Consider the following 18,529-nt stretch of genomic DNA (forward strand, 5'->3'; position numbering starts at 1 on the left):
TGACGGGTTCAATGATGTGTCTCACAGGAAAGACGGAGTTGGCTAAACAGGTGGCTCGTTACATGCACAAGGACATTAAAAAGGTATGTGACGTAGCAGCGTGCGTATAGATACAAAACGCATGTCAAGAGTCTTAATTTGGTGGAATGAGTTTGATTACAGTGTATGCAGTAGTGCTTCTTTTGGAGGTTAACCCGTCCTGTGATTGCAGGGTTTCATCCGCATGGACATGTCGGAGTTTCAGGAAAAGCATGAGGTAAGGCCTCGTTACACACACACGAAAACACAAAGTATGCACTGAATAAGCCGTGCCACACAAGTTCATTTATTTCAGATGAGAGCAGCTGCTAGCAGCGTCTTCCTGCTGCAGATGCATGGCAGTGATGCATTGGATTAATTCTGTTTATGTAATCGTAATAGATTCATAAACCAAAATTAATGATGTTGGGGGTTTTTTCTTCTCTTTGTGAAACTTTTTGTGATGAATACATTTAATCAGTTTTTCAGAGTTGCATTGTTTTACAGTGTCGTGTTGTCACAGTCACCACAGTGTTTGGACTTTCTCTGCATAGTTTGTGGCAATGAGGAGCTTTATAGATGCTAGAAATCGAAGGTCTTTTGATATTCAGAAAAGCTGCGTCAGATGCATAAGTGAAACACTGAACACAGCAGGCTGGTGATTACAGCTGCAAAGATTATTATGAACATGTTCGGATAATTTGTAATGGGTAAAATGTTTGAGATTTTCATGGCTAGGATCAGAGCTTGGGGGCTGACATGGACTCTACCATGAAAGGCCCTCTTATATTAAAGGCAGCAGCTCTGCTTTACCTCATTTGAGATAAGTCTATACATTTTCCTGTCATTTGAAATAATGTTCAACAAAATTGGTTACTGAAGTGCTTCAGAAAACCTCTTTTGGATGCACTGAAAATGTTCCCGATGCAGCAAACAGGATCATGGTGTGAAGCGTGTGGAAATATTGAATTCTCTGTTGCAGAGGGTTGCTGAGCATCCTTATTTGTTGTGATCCTGATAAAACGAATCAGCTTGTTGTGTTATTTAGACTTATTGTGCATCTTTTCTCTGTCCGCGCTCAGGTGGCAAAGTTCATTGGCTCTCCACCGGGATATGTGGGACATGAAGAAGGCGGTCAGCTGACCAAGCTGTTGAGGGCGTGTCCTAACGCTGTTGTCTTGTTTGATGAAGTGGATAAGGCCCACCCCGATGTCCTCACCATCATGCTGCAGCTCTTTGATGAGGCGAGCACACAGCTTCTTACGTCCATCGTGTGCGTCTCTTTGATAAAACAGAAATAAAGTGAAACTTTTTGATTGGTGGTGTTCTTCTTTCAGGGTCGTCTTACAGACGGTAAAGGAAAGACAATCGAATGCAAAGACGCCATCTTCATCATGACGTCGAACGTCGCAAGTGACGAGATAGCCCAGCATGCATTGCAGCTCCGCCAGGAAGCCGAGCGGGTCAGCCGCAGGAAGCTGGCCGATAACCTCGGTGAGAGAAACGCCCTAACGCGTACATGCAGCCTGGCTAATGTCTTCACACTGATGACACTGTACAATGTGATTATACATTTCCATCTGATGTTGTGTTAAACGAACACAGAAATTAAATTATCTACAAATTAACTTTGTCATGTTGCAGTTAATTTTCTCATTCTTGCAAAATAAAGGAACATTGTAGCACTGTGATAACAGCTTTCAGATGATTAAAAACCAGAAATGACATTATTGCTCATCTCCTCCTTTTCCTCCAGAGGACGTACAGAAAAGTGATGACATTAAAATCTCCAGACAGTTTAAAGAATCTGTGATTCGACCAATCCTGAAGGTAAAACACATGATGCACACAAATACATAAAAACCGTCTTGTTTGGTGTAGCTGCAGACATGCCTGGCTTTGAGACGCTCATGGGTCTTTTGTTCCTCTGTAGGCTCATTTCCGAAGGGACGAGTTCCTGGGCCGTATCAATGAAATCGTCTACTTCCTGCCATTCTGTCACTCAGAGCTGCTACAGCTGGTCAGCAAAGAGCTCAACTTCTGGGCCAAAAAGGTACGAGAGCACAATCTTTACAGTCATTTTTAGTCTCTCTGCTTCTGAGGTTATAAATAAAGAAATTATGCAAGATCAAGTCCTGCTGAGTCTTAATGCAGGAAACACAGCTTTAAAAATCCTGCCTCGTGAGTCCTTTCATGCTTTCTATTTTAACTGATATTAACAGAGTTTGCTGGCAGCACTGATGGGTTGTTTAAGTGCGCCAGAGGAATGCACATATTTGTTCCAGCTTCCATATTGCTGTTTGGATGCCCACTTTAACAACAAGTGGGCCGATCAGCTGTGTGTGGATCTGAGAGGAGCAGAGGTTGAGTCTCCTCTGGACGCCCGTCTTCACAGCACCACATTTCTAACACGGGTGTCCTCCTGTGGGGACCTGCGAGGCCTCACCCACTTCGTCAGCCGCTGCTGAGCTGTGCAGAAACACACACGGATCAATACTGTGTGCCACTGTTACTCCCTGTAATGTGATTACAGTGTTTAACATGTGGAGCCTTCATCAATATTTAATTATTAATATTACAGCTGGTGTCCTGACAGCAAACATGGGCCCTGCAGGCAACTGATAGGGACCCGACTCATTTCAGTTTCTCTGTTTTGAGTGGTGTTGTAGCTCTTGTGGGTCTGATATTTGGGTCTTCAGTTTTTGAAAGTGTGCATGTCTGGTAATGACTTGTCTCAGTCTGCATCTTGAAGTGATGCAAACAGCAGAAATCTCATTATTACTGAATAATCCCACAAGGCTTTTGTTTGTCGCTCATTTATATTAGACAAATTAAATGTTTAGAGCTTTTATTATTATTGCCTCGCTACATATCGATAGAAAAACATGGCGTCTTATTTATTGATTGAAGTGTTAACATCTGAAGCTAAATGAGCTGCTCTGATCACTACTATTGACCCGCGTTGGATTAAAATGTATTAAGGGCCTGTTGATTAGCGTCAGCAGACATGCTGCTTGACACAGTCTCCTCTCTGCTGCTGTGTCTCTCGCTCGCTCTCTCTTTCCACCCATTTTGACTCTGTTCTTCGTCCTCTCTGACAGATTTGTGTTTTCCTGATATTCTGCAGGTCTCACCCTCGGCCCTATTGTAACATGACTTCCACTCTCTCTCTTTCTCTTGTCAGGCTAAACAGCGGCATGATATCACTCTTCAGTGGGATCGCCCAGTACTGGACCTGTTAGCAGGCGGCTACAACATGCATTATGGAGCTCGTTCCATCAAGCATGAGGTGTGCAGGCACTGTAACATACACACTGGTTTTTAGGAGTAACCCTTGAAGTGGTTTGTCATATTTCAGGCCTCCTTATAGAACAAAATCACAACGGGATTCCTTTCTGCAGGAAAAATCCTGCACATGTAGCGTATAAAGATTTCTAAAAAGCCTGACTTATAAACCTGATCTCCACCTGACCTCTGACTCTGTCACTGATCCATCAGGTTGAGAGGAGAGTAGTCAACCAGTTAGCCGCAGCGTACGAGCAGGAGCTGCTGCCCAAAGGCTGCACGCTGCGTCTGTCTGTCCAATCAGAAGGCCAGAAAGAGCACGGCACGCCCAGCCTGCGCCTCGAAGTGGTTGGAGAGGGCAGCTCATCGAGAACGCTGGACATCCGACCACCACTCAGCCCTGAACACTAACAACAAAGGATTAAAAATGCGAGCATACACTGAACAAAAGAACGTGTTGGATTTACTTCTTTCAGTAGTGGACATTAGATGCACACAGATGTTTTGCTATGGCAGCAACTTAAACAGAGTTAAATTAACACTAGTTATTCGTATTCAATAAACCTGTGCAATGTGCGTTGATAAAATGTGATTGAAACGTTGAAATGTTTTGATGAAGTAATTTGAGCTCTTGGAATATTTTAATCCTCCACAATTTTCTCACTTTATTCAAACACTATTCAATAACTTTAACCAAATACTACATGTTGGTATTATATTCTAGTATGAAATACACAATTTTCCAATGGAGACCTTATAATAGATTGTATTGTTCTCTTCCAAGTTGCCAGTATCCACTAGTAACCTTTCAAAACAAAATGTCTACTTTCACTGCAGGTAAAGCAGGAGTATCAAACTCGTGGCCCAGGGACCACTTGTGGCCCACATCACCCCTACTTGCAGCCCGTATATTGACATGAAGAAATATAATGCAGTTTGGTCCTTGAAGTTACTTTTGTTAGGGAGGATTTGTTTGTTGTTGAGTGCAATGTTAAAATAAGTTCTTTAAAAGCAAAAACGTACTTAATGAAGGCAATATGAGCAGAGAGCACAAACATGTTTACCGATTGACTGTTAGTTCAGTGAGAGAGTAAACTGCAAAGAAAACAATTTTCACTGGCAGTTAAAAACTAATGTGTACACTTATGTCAGCATTTTTATTTTGCTTGTATTTAACAAAATAATAGCAGAAGTGCTGCCACGGGTGTGGCCAGAAAGAGAGTACCAATTTGTTTATTTGATAGTTCAATGAAAGGCTTCAGTTAAGAGTGAGAAGAAAAAAAATTGCGTTCACATTTGCAGTTTTGTCTTTTTATACAATATTTGAAATTTAAAAACACAAAACACTGCATTTTCAGAAATATTTATGGGGGTTTTATACTACTTGAACACTAATGTGGCCCTCCAATAAGATGACAGTGCCCACAGCTCATTTAAGTTTGAGACCCCTGAGGTAAAGAATTGAACTGACATTACTCCTCTACTGAAATACGTCAGTTTTTCAGTGTTTTGTCGAATCAGTCATGGCACAGGATTTAGGCCTTTTCATTTGAAAAATGTTACACGTAACCATCTTGGAAGAGAACAATACAAAAAAATCTGCTTAAGGCCTCTGATGTCAGGATTCAGTTAAACAACAATTATAACTAAACAATTTGACGTAATGTTAGTTTCCATTAACTTTAAAATAGGTTACTGGTTTGGCAAACAACTTCCTGTTAACATTCCCCATTTACCCTAATTACTATATATACACACATATATATAAACACACATACGTACCACTTGCATGTCAAAACCTTTATTCAAGAGCCACAAAATAACAGTGATTGTCAAAGAATTCCAGCACTGATCATATTGTGACATCTTGGTTCAAAACGGCATTCTTAGTAGGATTCAACTTTCTTTACTCCAACTGAATTAAACTGAAAATGCTGTTCCACACAGCCCAGATGGGACTATTTAGACTGTACTACTCTACATCTCTTCACTTGTTTAAAAAAAAAAAAAATATACAAACAAAAATTGAAAAATGCTGCCAATCAGAGAACATTTACAGAGAGAAAAAGGAAAAATGAATGCTGTGATTTGTTCCTGGAAATTGAGTCTCCAAAATGCAGGAGAACAAGTGTGAGATTGTTGCAGTTTTGTCTTTTAAGTTTTGGACTTTTCTCAAGAGTTGAGCTGCATCCAACTCCATGACCACCCTTTGAATCAACCTAAAAGTGTAAGAGAGCTGTGATGGGTAACTCATGTTCAAGGAGTAAAAAAGGCCAAACAGCATGGCTACTGCAAGGGCCACGTTATCCAGATCCTGAAGAACCACCGCACCCTCGATGACGATGCCAACATCAGAGAAGTCATTACCTGTTGCATCTCTGGAGACCTAGATGCCCACTGTTGTTTTCACTCAGTGCAGTGGCCTCAGTCATGTCCTGCATAAAGATGAAACATTTCTTTAAGATTATCTTTTAAACTAATCTCTTTTGAATGCACCAATTCTAATGCTATAGTTATTTAAACCCATGCCAGCCGCATAGTAAATGGCTGTAGCTAAAGAGTTCCCTACGAAGCAGCCATTCATGATCTGGTTCTAAGAGGAAAAGAAAAAAAAAATAGACAACTTGTATTTCAAATGAAGAGCCCTTAAGCTTTACATTAGTTTTTGTTAGAAAGACATTGGCTCACCAGAAAGCCAGGTTATGTCACTCAGAAGATTTTAGATTTTCTGTCAGCTTCACAATTTGGATAGAGCAAGTCTGACTCAGTTGGCCATCCCCCCCAACAAAGCTAATGTAAAGATCGAGTTCTCCTCATTTTTCTTGAAGTTTTTTTTTCGTTCCTGGATGATTTTAATTATCATTATTTTTTCACTTTGTGGCAGAGGCATCAAAACGGATGGTTTTTCCGGCTTCGTAATAGGTGCTATGGAGAAAAAAAAGTAGTGTTTGGACCCCTTGTGTAACAAGTTTAACCTTGTGTTTCAATGTCAGTACTGGAATCACTTCACCAAATTATTAAAGAGGACTACTGTGCCTAACTGGTCCAATGAGGATCATATGGTTAACTGATTGCACTGTGTTCAGTTGCAAAGCCACAATCTACTCATGCAACACTCACCATGAACTCCTGCACCAAGACATCAGGATTGTCATTCAGATAGAGGCAGAGTACATTGATGAGGGACTCCCTTCGAATATCAATGTCATCCTTAAGTATTATAACAAAGAAAACATAGATATGTGAACTCAAAATCTTCAGTAGCACAGAAGAAAATGATCAAAGACAAAAAAAACTGACTTTTTGAACCAGTTAACATGCAACACCAGCATCTACAAAACGCCATTAAAACTACCTGTTTCACATGACCTTTATGAAATGGACTTATATAGTTATAGTTTAGTCATACAGTTTCCAAAACATACAAAAAAGATCAATTTCTCACGCTGGGACAGTAATTGCATGATGTAAATTATGGGGTCCTTTCAGTAGGATCAGTACTCACAGGTAAAAGTTGACCTTTGCAATGGATGCAGCATATAAATCTTTTACTGAGCTAATGTGATGCATATACACTTGGTAGTTAAACAATTTAAAAGTTCTTACTGTCATCATGGCAGTCATATCCTTTAGCTTTTGGGCCTGCTCTCCCAGTTGCTTGACAAACACTCTCAGCAGACTTTCAGAGATGAAGTCAAGCTGTGCCAGAAACCTTGACTGCAAAGGTTGTGATGTGCTTGAACACTGCATTTTATCTAAAACAACATAAAATTATTTTAAAAATAACGACAGGCACTGTGCATGGTTGGTCGGTAATCTTTTGGTGAATAAGAACTGTGTTTCCTGCTCTTGTGGGATTTAAAAGATCCTAAGATGTTTGCAATCCAACAACATACAAGTTACAACCTTATTTTTTTTCAAGTGTGCATTAACGCAAGTCCAGTAATCATCTTTCTGACAATATATGTTCAAGTTAAACGTATGGCAGATTTTGGATTTCACATATGTATAAATAAGGTAGCTGGCCAGTGTGTGTATGTGCCAAATGATTAAAATAAAATCTGTATTATAATTAAGTTACAGAAACCTTAAGAGAAAACACAACGTCCTGTTCTCACCACAACTTGAACCCACGATCCATCAGCTGACTCCAGATGAAATGCGGAATAAAGTTTGTCTCTCAATCTGCAGCAAAAAAATAAATAAATAAATAAATAAATAAACACAAAACAAGGAGGTGGGGGGTAAGCTACCTTAATGCCTCCAGAGACATTAGCTGAGGCTGTTCAATCTCCAAAATCTCACTAACACCACGGTGCAGGTGCAGTTAACACATAATGTAACTGAGCAGTCAGTTGGCAAACCAATTCACACAGAAGATCAAAATATGTTAGGAGGTAAGTTAAATGTGACATTAGGGCTTGCACCAAAAACAAATTAAAATGAAAAAGCGCCAATTCTTTGACAAGAGAGCAAATAAGCTAACGGCACTTATTTAACGTTAACGTTACATAGTGACACTCTAGACATTAAACTAAATTTGACTGAGATTTGGACAATATTCATTCAGAAATTAAGACAGACCAATAAAAGTACCGGTGAGCGGAGATGGCTGCCATCCTCAAGCCACGATCCAGAGTGCAAGAAACAAAATCATGTGCGGTATCACGAGATTTAACATGGCTACATTATTGATTTACTTTTTTTCAGTGTACAGGTGATTTCCACTTCCACATATATTTCTTTTGGCTTTTCAGAACACTGAAAGCTAAAATATTTTGAGATATTGTATGACTGCAAATAGAACCGTGGCTTCAGTCCGGTGTGACGGCGTAACAAGACACATGCCAGGTAAAAAAAACTTTACCCACTAAAATCTCGTTCATTGATTTTTCTAGAGTTAAACACACGATTGAGTGGGGAAGGAATCACAGGAGGCTGACAAAACGCAAATATGCCTAAAATACAAGATAAAAACTTGGTGGGAAAAGCTAACAATGCCACAGTGCAAGCTAATGCTAACACTGGAGCTGACATATCTCCAATTTGCTGAGAGCTATAGAGTCACTCAAGTCGGAACTACAGTTGTCTTCAGTCTTTGATCTGGTGGACCACAGCATTCTGCTAACAAGACTAGAATATTTAGTAGGCATTAAAGGGAACGTCCTTTTCTGTGACCTCTTCCTCTGTTACCCCTTTTCGTTGTGGTGTGCCCCAGGGGTCTGTTCTTGGCCCTATGTTGTTCTCATTGTACATGCTTCCCTTGGGCTCTATATTTGACAAATATAACATTTCTTTTCATTTTTATGCTGATGATATTCAAATCTATTTTTGTCTGACTGACGGTACCCCATCTTCACTACACTGCTTTCTTGATTGTATGAGGGAGGTCAAAAGCTTTTTATCGAGTAACTCCCTTTTTCTAAATGAAAAGAAAACGGAAATTATTGTCTTTGATAGCCACATCCCTCGGGGACAACATCCCTCGGGGACAATTAGCCAATATATTTGGGCCCTTTGCTACCTCCCTCTCTGATACAGTACGTAACTTAGGTGTTCTTTAGGACAGCTCCTTTAAACTTGATAAACAAGTGTCCCTCTGTAGTACAGTCTAGCTTTTAAAAACTACGTCAAATCTCTTAGGCTAGGCATTACATACCGCGAATGGAACTTATACATGCCTTTGTTACTTCAAGATTAGACTACTGTTACTCCCTTTACCTGGGCCTCCAATCTGCCCTTCTTCATGAACAACAACTTGTCCAAAATGCAGCGGCAGCTGGTGCTAGAAGGTTTGATTCTATTATCATGGGGCGATCGTGGCTCAAGAGTTGGGAGTTCGCCTTGTAATCGGAAGGTTGCCGGTTCGAGCCCCGGCTTGGACAGTCTTGGTCGTTGTGTCCTTGGGCAAGACACTTCACCCGTTGCCTACTGGTGGTGGTCAGAGGGCCCGGTGGCGCCAGTGTCCGGCAGCCTCACCTCTGTCAGTGCGCCCCAGGGTGGCTGTGGCTACAATGTAGCTTGCCATCACCAGTGTGTGAATGGGTGGATGACTGGATATGTAAAGCGCTTTGGGTTCCTTAGGGACTAGTAAAGCGCTATATAAATACAGGCCATTTTACCCCTATCCTTGCTGACCTACATTGGCTGCCCATCAAATATCGCAAATAATGTTGAGCCTTGCTATTTAACTGAACTTCTCAACCTGTATACTCCTAGGAGAGCACTTCGATCATCGAGTCAAATGCTCTTAGAGCAACCTAGGTCCTTTATTTGAGTAAATAAAGTAAATAAAATATTGATTGAATTTGGCACCTCCGGCCCGGCTCACCAGAGAGAGTTTCAGCCACTCTCCATACTTTCAGGAGATTGAGGTGATAAATCTGCGTGGCCCCTCCCCTGTCTGACCATGCAATTTCATAGTCAACGTCCCCCAATTCACCGTGTGAGGTGGGGGGTCCTTGCCACTTGGCGAGTAACTTTAAACTAGAAGAAGGGAGTAATACAAGCACTTTGTCTCCTGGTGAAAATTGCTTGAGTCTAGACTCTCTGTTATACAGGTGTTCCTCCCAGTTTTCTTTAATTAGGTTGAGCACCCCAAGCGGTTTAAAGGGAGAAAATCCTGTGGAGGCCTGGGGCACCTCCCACACTGCAAGTAACAGAGGGTCTAGCCAGTGATCGCAATTGTGTTCACCCTCGTGTATGAACTTCCAAATCATGGACTTTAAAGTCTTATTCAGCCGCTCCACCAGCCCATCAGTCTGAGGGTGGTAGATCCTGGTGTGAACAGATTTAATGCCCAGTAATTCATACAATTCCTTCAGTGTGGGAGACATGAACGACGTGCCCTGGTCAGTCAGTATTTCTTTCGGAACACCTACTCGGGAGATGACCTAAAACAGTGCCTGCTCCACACTATTTGCAGAGATGCAGTACGCAGTGGCACTGCTTCCGGGTATTGCATTGCATAATCCACCAGCACTAATACAAAGCGATAGCCACGTGCACTGCGGTGAAATGGCTCAATGAGGTACATGCCAATGCGCTCAAACGGGACCTCCATCAATGTTAGCAGGCGCAAAGGCACTTTTGGAATGGCTGGCTGGTTAACAAGTTGGCATTCCGGACAGGATGCACACCAGCGTTGCACATCCGCTCGGATGCCCAGCTAATAAAAGTGGGCCTTAATTCGCTCCAGATTCTTGTCATATCCCATATGCCCTCCCATGGGTTTTATAGTGAGCCACCTGGAAAATCATTTTCCAGCAGCTTTATGGCACCAACTGGGTGTGTGTATCCTCCGTGCGAGCTCTGGTGCAAAAGGGTCTGTGTAGAGCCCGTGCCCACCAAACCATGGTGTATACCCCCTTGAGTCCTTACCGGAATGCTGTACATCCCTCCCAGACTTGGGAAGGGTGCCGGAGCACTGGTGACACGGAACACCTGTCCCACTTCCATTGGCGGACAGTCCCGCCTCAGGTGTCCTGGCTGCCCGCACTTCCAGCACCCTTGCCCCAGTGTCTCTGCTACTCTCCATGGCTCTGGAGCAGTGCTGATTGCCTCCCCAAGGACCGAAAGCAAAGTGGGAAAAAATGGGTTAGTGGGACTCAGCGCAGGGGCCCGCCCTACCGGTGCGGGCGTGAGGACCCTGCACCTAGGCACTGGCACCTGGGCCTGCCTTCCCTGGGCTCCTCCACTCTAGCAGCCAGGTGGTGTTCTGCCAACGTGACCGCTGCCTCCAGGCTCGTAGGCCAGTGGCACCAGACCCACCTCGCTGTTTCCACCAGCCTCCAATGGTCCAGGCGGCAGCTATCGCGCCGCTGCGTCGTGTAATTTCCGGGCCCACACGAACGGGCGGTCCTCCCCTGTCAGCCTGCAGATCCGGAACCACCGAGGATGATCCTCTGGGGAGAGGCCCATACAGTCCAGCACGGCCCGGCAGATGTCTGGGAAGCTGCTCTGTGAGGTCAGTGGCAGACTCAGGGCAGCCGTCTGAGCCTCCCCTGACAGCAGTGGAAGCAGCACCCACTCTGCAGGAGGTCACTGAAATGCTTTTGCCATGGCCCAGAAGGTCTCCAAGAAGATCTGGGGGTCATCACCGTCCCCCAATACAGAGCATTGCCACCGACAGTGGACATTTGTGCTAAGATTTGCAAAGGCTGGGTGGGCGGCGTGTGGCTCTGACATCCCAATTCCTGGGTTTCGACAAAACTTGGAAAGACAGACTCAACACACTGTCACATTTATGAGTTTTATTGTCACTTTTCACAGGTAGCGTCTCTCCGTTCACAGCCGGTCTCGGGACACACCCCCTCTTCCAGGGTCCGGCTTCACTATAAGAAAAGAAACACCTGATTAACCAGATCAACACCACCTGTGGCCTCATCTGCTTCCACTGGCACTACCTCCTTGAGCTCACTGCACCATCCCTCCCCTGCAGCTGAGCCAGGGACCACACCTCCACCACACCCACTTTAACAGAAAGTGGGCCGATCAGCTGTGTGTGGATCTGAGAGGAGCAGAGGTTGAGTCTCCTCTGGACGCCCGTCTTCACAGCACCACATTTCTAACACGGGTGTCCTCCTGTGGGGACCTGCGAGGCCTCACCCACTTCGTCAGCCGCTGCTGAGCTGTGCAGAAACACACACGGATCAATACTGTGTGCCACTGTTACTCCCTGTAATGTGATTACAGTGTTTAACATGTGGAGCCTTCATCAATATTTAATTATTAATATTACAGCTGGTGTCCTGACAGCAAACATGGGCCCTGCAGGCAACTGATAGGGACCCGACTCATTTCAGTTTCTCTGTTTTGAGTGGTGTTGTAGCTCTTGTGGGTCTGATATTTGGGTCTTCAGTTTTTGAAAGTGTGCATGTCTGGTAATGACTTGTCTCAGTCTGCATCTTGAAGTGATGCAAACAGCAGAAATCTCATTATTACTGAATAATCCCACAAGGCTTTTGTTTGTCGCTCATTTATATTAGACAAATTAAATGTTTAGAGCTTTTATTATTATTGCCTCGCTACATATCGATAGAAAAACATGGCGTCTTATTTATTGATTGAAGTGTTAACATCTGAAGCTAAATGAGCTGCTCTGATCACTACTATTGACCCGCGTTGGATTAAAATGTATTAAGGGCCTGTTGATTAGCGTCAGCAGACATGCTGCTTGACACAGTCTCCTCTCTGCTGCTGTGTCTCTCGCTCGCTCTCTCTTTCCACCCATTTTGACTCTGTTCTTCGTCCTCTCTGACAGATTTGTGTTTTCCTGATATTCTGCAGGTCTCACCCTCGGCCCTATTGTAACATGACTTCCACTCTCTCTCTTTCTCTTGTCAGGCTAAACAGCGGCATGATATCACTCTTCAGTGGGATCGCCCAGTACTGGACCTGTTAGCAGGCGGCTACAACATGCATTATGGAGCTTGTGATTTATGCCATATTTCAGGGCTCCTTGTAGAACAAAATCACGATGATGTGTTAGGGCCACATTAAGAAAAAAATTTAGCGGACCTACTTCTAGGCCAGTTACCCGCAGAAGTAATTGACATTGAGGACATTTACCTGTTTAATGTGACGATAATAGCCTGCGAGAAAGTTATTACAAGGAACTGGCTTCAAAGGGATCCTTTGAGACTGAAGCAATGGCGAGATGTCATGGAGGAAATTTCCACGATGGAAAAAATAACTTATTACTTAAGACTTGAAGCACATCGATTCAAACAACGATGGAAGAAATGGAATCTGTATAAGGCTCGACCAAACACAGACATTCTTTGATGTTTAGGTAGCACCACACAAGTTGTTTACTCTCTTTTTTTTTGCCATTTGTTCTCCCTCACCCCTTAATTTTTTTCTTTTATTCCCTCCATTTATTGTAAATGACTGAGGAAAATGAAAAACTAAAGTAAAAAAAAAAGCGTCAGTTTTGGAGCCTGTTATCGAATCTTTATGGAGGGGAGGAAAAAATAGGGGAAAAAAGGTATTTGTTACATATTAATAACAGCGATGTTCAGATTTTGCCGTGAAGGAGAAAGGATCTATAAACCTGATCTCCACCCGACCCCTGACTCTGTCACTGATCCGTCAGGTTGAGAGGAGAGTCGTCAACCAGTTAGCCACAGCGTACGAGCAGGAGCTGCTGCCTAACGGCTGCACGCCGCGTGTGTCTGTCCAATCGGAAGGCCAGAAAGATGGCACGACAGCCTGTCCTTTGAGGTGGTTGGAGAGGACAGCCAGTGTAGAACACTGGATATTGTATGATTGTTATCGAATCTGTGTGAAAAAAAATAATTAAAAAAACAAACTGATATTTGTGACACATTAATAACAGCAACTTTATTTTCCTGTGAAGGAAAAACGGATAATCAAAGATGATTTGACTGTGTTTTAGCACATTGTTCACATCAGCAGAGGCACGCTGATGAAAATGTAAACACAACCTGCGTAATCTGTTCTCCCCAATGAAGAATGTGCTAGTGGAGAGAGTGCATTTGAAGCATGGTTGATATAACTGGCTTGTAAGTAGTTTCTGTTGATGCATGTTAATGTAAAGAAGTCTATCATAGCTGCGAGCGAGCTCTGGTGCTTTCGTTTGTGTCCCTCTGACATTAAGAGGAATTTAGTCATAAAGAGAAAATATTCAAAGTGTTGCATCATAAATGTTTGAACAGCACGCTGCCAAGGCGCCAAATGTAATCGAGCGACGTTTGTCATTCTTGTATCCGAGTCTCCGCCGTGTAAATAAAGTCATCACAATCAAAAGGGAATTCCTTGCTTTTTTTGTTGTTGTTGTTCCATTTGTGTTGCACTGACACCCCTGATGGATAGATGTGTGTGAGAACCTGGGTGGGAATTCTGCAACAATAATGCTCATCCGCCACGTAAAACGACATGACATAGGAATTTCCTTGGAATTCTGATTCTGTGTGGGGGTCTGCGTCGGACGCTGGGAGGGAATGCAGAAAGAATCTCTCACACATGCACGCCTGCAGGAATGTCTTCTCCATAGGGAGGAATTAGCATGCAGGGAAAAGACACATTCACTCTTACTGTGCTCGGCCTGGACCCCCCAACAACACACACACTATCACTCTCTTTTAGGTACACACAGAGTCACAGCTGTCTGTGAGGAGGAAGTACCTGTGCTGTTTATAAATCAATCCCCTTTAGCCACATCTATACTACAGTCATTTTCTTGATTTAAGTGAATTTTCAACAAGAGTAACACAGAATATTTGCAGCTTCCAGCACTTTTTGTAATCTGTCATACTGGTGCACAAAGATGGAAAGGTGAAGATGTCTCTCTGCGTTTATGCTAAAAATGCACTTATCAAAATAATTTTTTTTCATTTTGTACATTTGTTAAAATCGCCACTGTTTAAAGGCTAAAATGTCTCTTAGAAGCTCTCTGAACTGCCTCTCTGTATACTTTAGGATAGAAGAAATCAAAAGGGCATACAGATTTTAGCTGAAAATTTTGTTGTCACGATTTGGTTGCTTTGACTCCTCAAAAGATTTCGTGTGTGCCTCCTCTGAGCTGAAATAAGGGGGAATATTCTCTCCTCTCTTTGATGCCTTCTTTACCACCCACCTCCCAGTCATTCATCAGTGTGAAGCATGTGGGTTGGTGGGGGAGATACCATACCACTCACGAATCTAAGATTACTCTGTGGTTGTATAAACTGTGGGTTGTGCTAAAAATGAACTGCCAAATGCCTCAAATGTCATCTGCATGAAGCTGATGCCTTTAAACTGTTGACACCCACAGACAAAACAGCAACAGGCCAGCAGAGGTTTTTTTGGTGTTTTTAAGTGAGACTCTTAAAGTGGCTTCATCTGGACTGTAGATCAGGTTTTGCTGTGATACCTCCAGGCTTTTTCTCATCTCTTATAACCCTCAAACACATCTACACTTATGGTTTTAGGAAGGGGGAAAGTGTGTGTGTGTGTGTGTGTGTGTGTGTGTGTGTGTGTGTGTGTGTGTGTGTGTGCATTTACCCTCCCCGGAGGAAGACAAGAATAAGAAGAGGAGGAGAAAGAGAAGACGCTCTTAGTCTGTCTGTCAGGCTATTTCTGACTGCTGCCATTTCTCTGATTAGATTATGGAGAAACAGAAACCTGGCCCTCCATCGTCCTAACCTCCCTCTCCCGCTATCTCGCTGCATTTCCCTCACTCAACCCTTCCTCTGCCTCCTGCTTCTCCACCGTCCTCTCTCTCTCTCCCCCCTTCCTTCTTCCTTGTCTGTCCCATCTGTCCATCTCTCCCACTTCCTGCTGCTCATAAAGATGGACAAAGTCCAAGATGCAGGCGAGATACAAAAGGTAAACCTGTGGGGGAGGGGTTACAAGGGAAGATGTGCATGTGGAGGGGCTCCCGGTAGCTCTGGGGTTCAAAAACAACAACAACAAGAACCCACCAGCATGGACTGCACGTTGCTGTCCAGGATAAAGCTTTTACACAGAGAGTTTCTAATTCACTGAAGCTCAGCCAGCAGCAGCAAGGTGGAGGTGGTGAATGATAAACGACTACTAGCGGCTCTCCAATTATCATATCTGTCCCTGCTCTTAACGGGGGATTTTCATCCGTGTCCCTCCGCGCTTCTCTCATCTCTGCCTCTCCTGCCCTCGCTCATTGTGCTCCCCTAGGAAAGCGATCGATTTCACCTCCATTAGGCTACCTCAGTCCACTCAGCTCTTAGTCTGAAGATGCTCCCCATTCATGCAAAGCAGCGCAGTTACCACTGCCAGCACAGCACCGGACCTCGCATGTTCGTTAAAGTAACACTGCTGGATCTCTTCCTGTTAACCCCTGACGCCGTGGAGGGTTCGGTGGAAGGGATGCTCGCACCGGCCCGTTACCGTAAAGCAATCACGTGACAGTCCCCTGGGAGAATTAGCATAAAAGACAAATAAAGGACCCCACCAAAAAACCCATCTCTGACACACACACACACACACACACACACACACACACACACAACCACACCCACACACACACACACACACACACACACACACACACACACACACACACACACACACACCAGTATGTCCTCCTTTCTTTTAAAGAAAAGGAACAAATCCATTCCGCCTAATTCGAACCTTGCTCAGGGACAGCTCGCGTGGCAGATTGCAGCCTAATTAGTTTAGAGGGAATTTAATTCAATTAACTTTCCACAGCTCCGCGCGCCCCGCCGCTGGGCTGCTTTCAGAGCGCGGGGCCAGAGCTCGAGATCTAATTAGCGTGTTTGGAGAAGCTCTCCTGCGCGCGGCCATCCCTCGCCGCTCCAGCTGTGGTGTGCTTGTATCTGTGTGTATGTGTGCGTATGTGTGTGTATGCGGTCTCCCGGGACCTGGTTTTTATCCTAAAAAGCTTCTTTTTTAAGTAACATGCCGTTATCCATTAGGATAATACAGGTCTGGTGCTGCAGCAGAGGTGTACGCAGCTTGTGAATAACCGCAGCTGCTCTGCGTCATATTCTGCCTGATGAATGCGCGTTCACTTCAGGTTAGAGCGGACTTAAATAATAATGAGCGTAATGTGATGGGTTAAAATTAATGGCCATGTTTCGAGGCAATTTTTTTGGCAACTCCGTCCTGATGAGCCTTTGTGCCGGACAGCCATTTTTGGCTCATAAAGGTTTGTCTCAATCTGTCCTAGTCGGAATAGAACCTGACAAGAACGTGGATTTCTGACTGTGCTGCGCCAAATTCCACCGGGTATCTAAACGAATATGCTGCTTTTTTAGTGCACTTACTAGCACCCTGTGGTTTTTCCACCTGTGCGCACATTTTATGCGCAAAAATTCAGATTTTATGAAGCCATTTTCCGTCATATGAAGACAAAGCACAGATCTTTGTCAGTAGCGGTGCAGTTAATTAAGGAGCCATGTCTTTACCTCTCGGCCTGTTTACTCACTGCACTCGCCACATAAATGGGACAATGCGCACTGAAAATTAGCTCGATTTAATATTTCAAAACTATTTGACTATATTCTTATTAGATCTATTTTCTCCTCTAGAGTAGACTCCACACCAGACTGTGATTGTGATCTAGCACACAAGCACCGGCTGACTGAGGACTTAACCGTAACTTGCTGCCTCTCTAACGCAGTTAGACGCGCGCTATCGTCTCTCGCCGGAGCGTCACGGTATATTCGGGTAATTGGGGACTGATATGCGGAGACAGCCTGCACCGACGGGACCCCCACCCGGGGGGGCCCACCAACCCCCTCCCATCCAGCTCCGTCTCTCATCCATCACCTTGCAAATCAAATGTGCACACCGCCAGCCTCGATTGCGGCCGTGAAAACGCAGGCCGATGTTAACGGCAGGATCCGCGAGCTCTGATTTTATTTTATCCGCAATCAAATCGACCTCCGAGGGAAGAGGATCTTAAGAGGGGCGATGACACGACACATTTTAGTCACACTGCAGGTAGCAGACCAGCTGCTCGGCCGTTTTGACTACACAGTCACATTATGAGCAAATGGGGGGAAAATACAAAAGTAAATAACAATAATCACGAATCCTGAAAATCCTAGAAGTACTCTTTACCAAAGGCAAAACAATGCACTGATTGATTGATTATTAGTTACATAAATCACTGTTGGGACATTTAGAATTAGGGACAAAGAGCTACAGACAGATGATTGCTCAGTTAGCAGCTGAGTATTAAAAATATGGAGACACTTGGTGATACAACGCGCGTAGACTTCTGTCCAAAGAACCCACGCACGTTTTAAATCACACTAACTTTTATTTTTACAGATAAGTGTTCATATTAAAAACAACGATTTACTGCAACACATTCCTTTAAAAGCAGAATTGTGAATATTTGTTGAAACGATTACATTAATCCGCGTGTAATTTCACATTAAATCAGGTCAGCGTGACCAGATCCCAACAAACTAAATGTGGGACCCGTTTACCAACTCTCTTGCTAAGTAAAAACAAGAAGAATAGAAAAAGAAGCTGAAGTTTGCTCTCATGGTATCATGTAATGGTTTTATATACTCCTGTATATCCTGGGTTTCAGTGGGGATGCAGCCATAGATTGGCAGAACGTATTTGACTCATATCTGACAATTTCAGCCATTTTTAGCCAGTTATCACATGCATGCTGCTTCATTCTCACCAAATTTTCTACTTTGCAAAATAAAGATAAAGGAATATCTTGACAATGAAGATAACAAGCTAAAACAAAAGGGGGGGGGGG

At 43.7% G+C, this 18,529-nt stretch overlaps 1 protein-coding gene across 3 annotated transcripts in view; it reads left to right on the forward strand.

The window, feature by feature from the left end:
• clpb (caseinolytic mitochondrial matrix peptidase chaperone subunit B) overlaps positions 1–14,083 on the forward strand; it is a 47,019-nt gene extending 32,936 nt beyond the window's left edge. For 2 of the 3 annotated variants that reach the window (XM_005933126.3, XM_014337066.2), the window contains 8 exons: positions 28–83; positions 212–256; positions 1,101–1,262; positions 1,356–1,512; positions 1,775–1,848; positions 1,952–2,071; positions 3,203–3,307; positions 3,517–3,905. In XM_005933126.3, the coding sequence (XP_005933188.1) occupies positions 28–83; positions 212–256; positions 1,101–1,262; positions 1,356–1,512; positions 1,775–1,848; positions 1,952–2,071; positions 3,203–3,307; positions 3,517–3,714 (917 nt within the window). In that variant the 3' untranslated portion in view covers positions 3,715–3,905. Of the gene's footprint in view, positions 1–27; positions 84–211; positions 257–1,100; positions 1,263–1,355; positions 1,513–1,774; positions 1,849–1,951; positions 2,072–3,202; positions 3,308–3,516; positions 3,906–12,648 lie in introns of those variants that run through there. The other variant, XM_042225109.1, reaches the window with a different exon arrangement.
• The last annotated feature ends 4,446 nt before the right edge of the window (positions 14,084–18,529 follow it).

Source organism: Haplochromis burtoni, unplaced genomic scaffold (assembly GCF_018398535.1).
Source record: "Haplochromis burtoni strain Fernald_Lab_line unplaced genomic scaffold, NCSU_Asbu1 Contig_160, whole genome shotgun sequence".
NCBI classification, from domain to species: Eukaryota; Metazoa; Chordata; class Actinopteri; order Cichliformes; family Cichlidae; genus Haplochromis; species Haplochromis burtoni.